This window comes from Sinocyclocheilus rhinocerous, unplaced genomic scaffold, assembly GCF_001515625.1.
Source record: "Sinocyclocheilus rhinocerous isolate Xijiao unplaced genomic scaffold, SAMN03320098_v1.1 scaffold360, whole genome shotgun sequence".
Taxonomy (NCBI): domain Eukaryota; kingdom Metazoa; phylum Chordata; class Actinopteri; order Cypriniformes; family Cyprinidae; genus Sinocyclocheilus; species Sinocyclocheilus rhinocerous.
In genome coordinates this window covers 3411-4172 of record NW_015653490.1, presented here as the reverse complement: position 1 = coordinate 4172, position 762 = coordinate 3411, and the positions used below count along the sequence as shown (strand labels likewise).

At 36.0% G+C, this 762-nt stretch overlaps 1 protein-coding gene across 1 annotated transcript in view; it reads right to left on the bottom strand.

The window, feature by feature from the left end:
* Positions 1 to 743: 743 nt before the first annotated feature.
* LOC107716372 (coiled-coil domain-containing protein 191-like) overlaps positions 744 to 762 on the bottom strand; it is a 3421-nt gene continuing 3402 nt past the window's right edge. The window contains exon 3 of the mRNA XM_016522782.1: positions 744 to 760. Coding sequence (XP_016378268.1) covers positions 744 to 760 — 17 coding nt within the window. The remainder of the gene's footprint in view (positions 761 to 762) is intronic.

Below are 762 nucleotides of genomic sequence, written 5' to 3'. Positions count from 1 at the left end.
AGCTTTGCTGCACCTGCTGCTCCTACAGCTTATCAACGTCAGCTTCAACGTGACCGAACGAGAGGCGCGTCTGGCTCGGAGAGAGAAAACCGCTCGCAGCCTTCTCTGGGGTCTGATCATCGACACCAGCGTTTACTCACGAGGCTTCCGTACTAACTGGATTGAATTCATGACCATGAACAAGGCTTCAGAGCCATCAACCCATAAACCATCAGATCTGGTGTAGAAATTCAACTGTCAGTCTCTGCTGATGCAAAAACTATTGAACTGGTCTTTAAAGTGAATTATCGCTCATATTTAATACAGTGAAGTATAATGTTGTGCTACTTAATGTCTTCAACATCCATTCCAGAGTCAGTTTTATGGCTCTAAACATTGTGTTCAAGGTCTCATCAAGAGTCAGTTGAATTGTGTGGATCACTAGATGGCAGTATTGTAGTATGTTACATTTCTACCAGTGTATTTCAACATCAAGTACACCATTATTCAGGCGAGGTTAGTGTTTACACAACTTATATTAACTAATTATATTATATTATAAAGGTCTCACTAAATACTTTTCGATTAATAATAAGAATAATTTTTTTCCCTCCATTGACTATTCATTTTATTTAATGCTTCTAAATAATAATAATAGTAACTTGCATTTACAATAAAAAACATAATAAATATATATATATATTTTTAGAATGTTTATTATTTATATATATATACACACATTTACAGACTGTGAGCCCTACAACCTACTGCCGCCTGAATGCT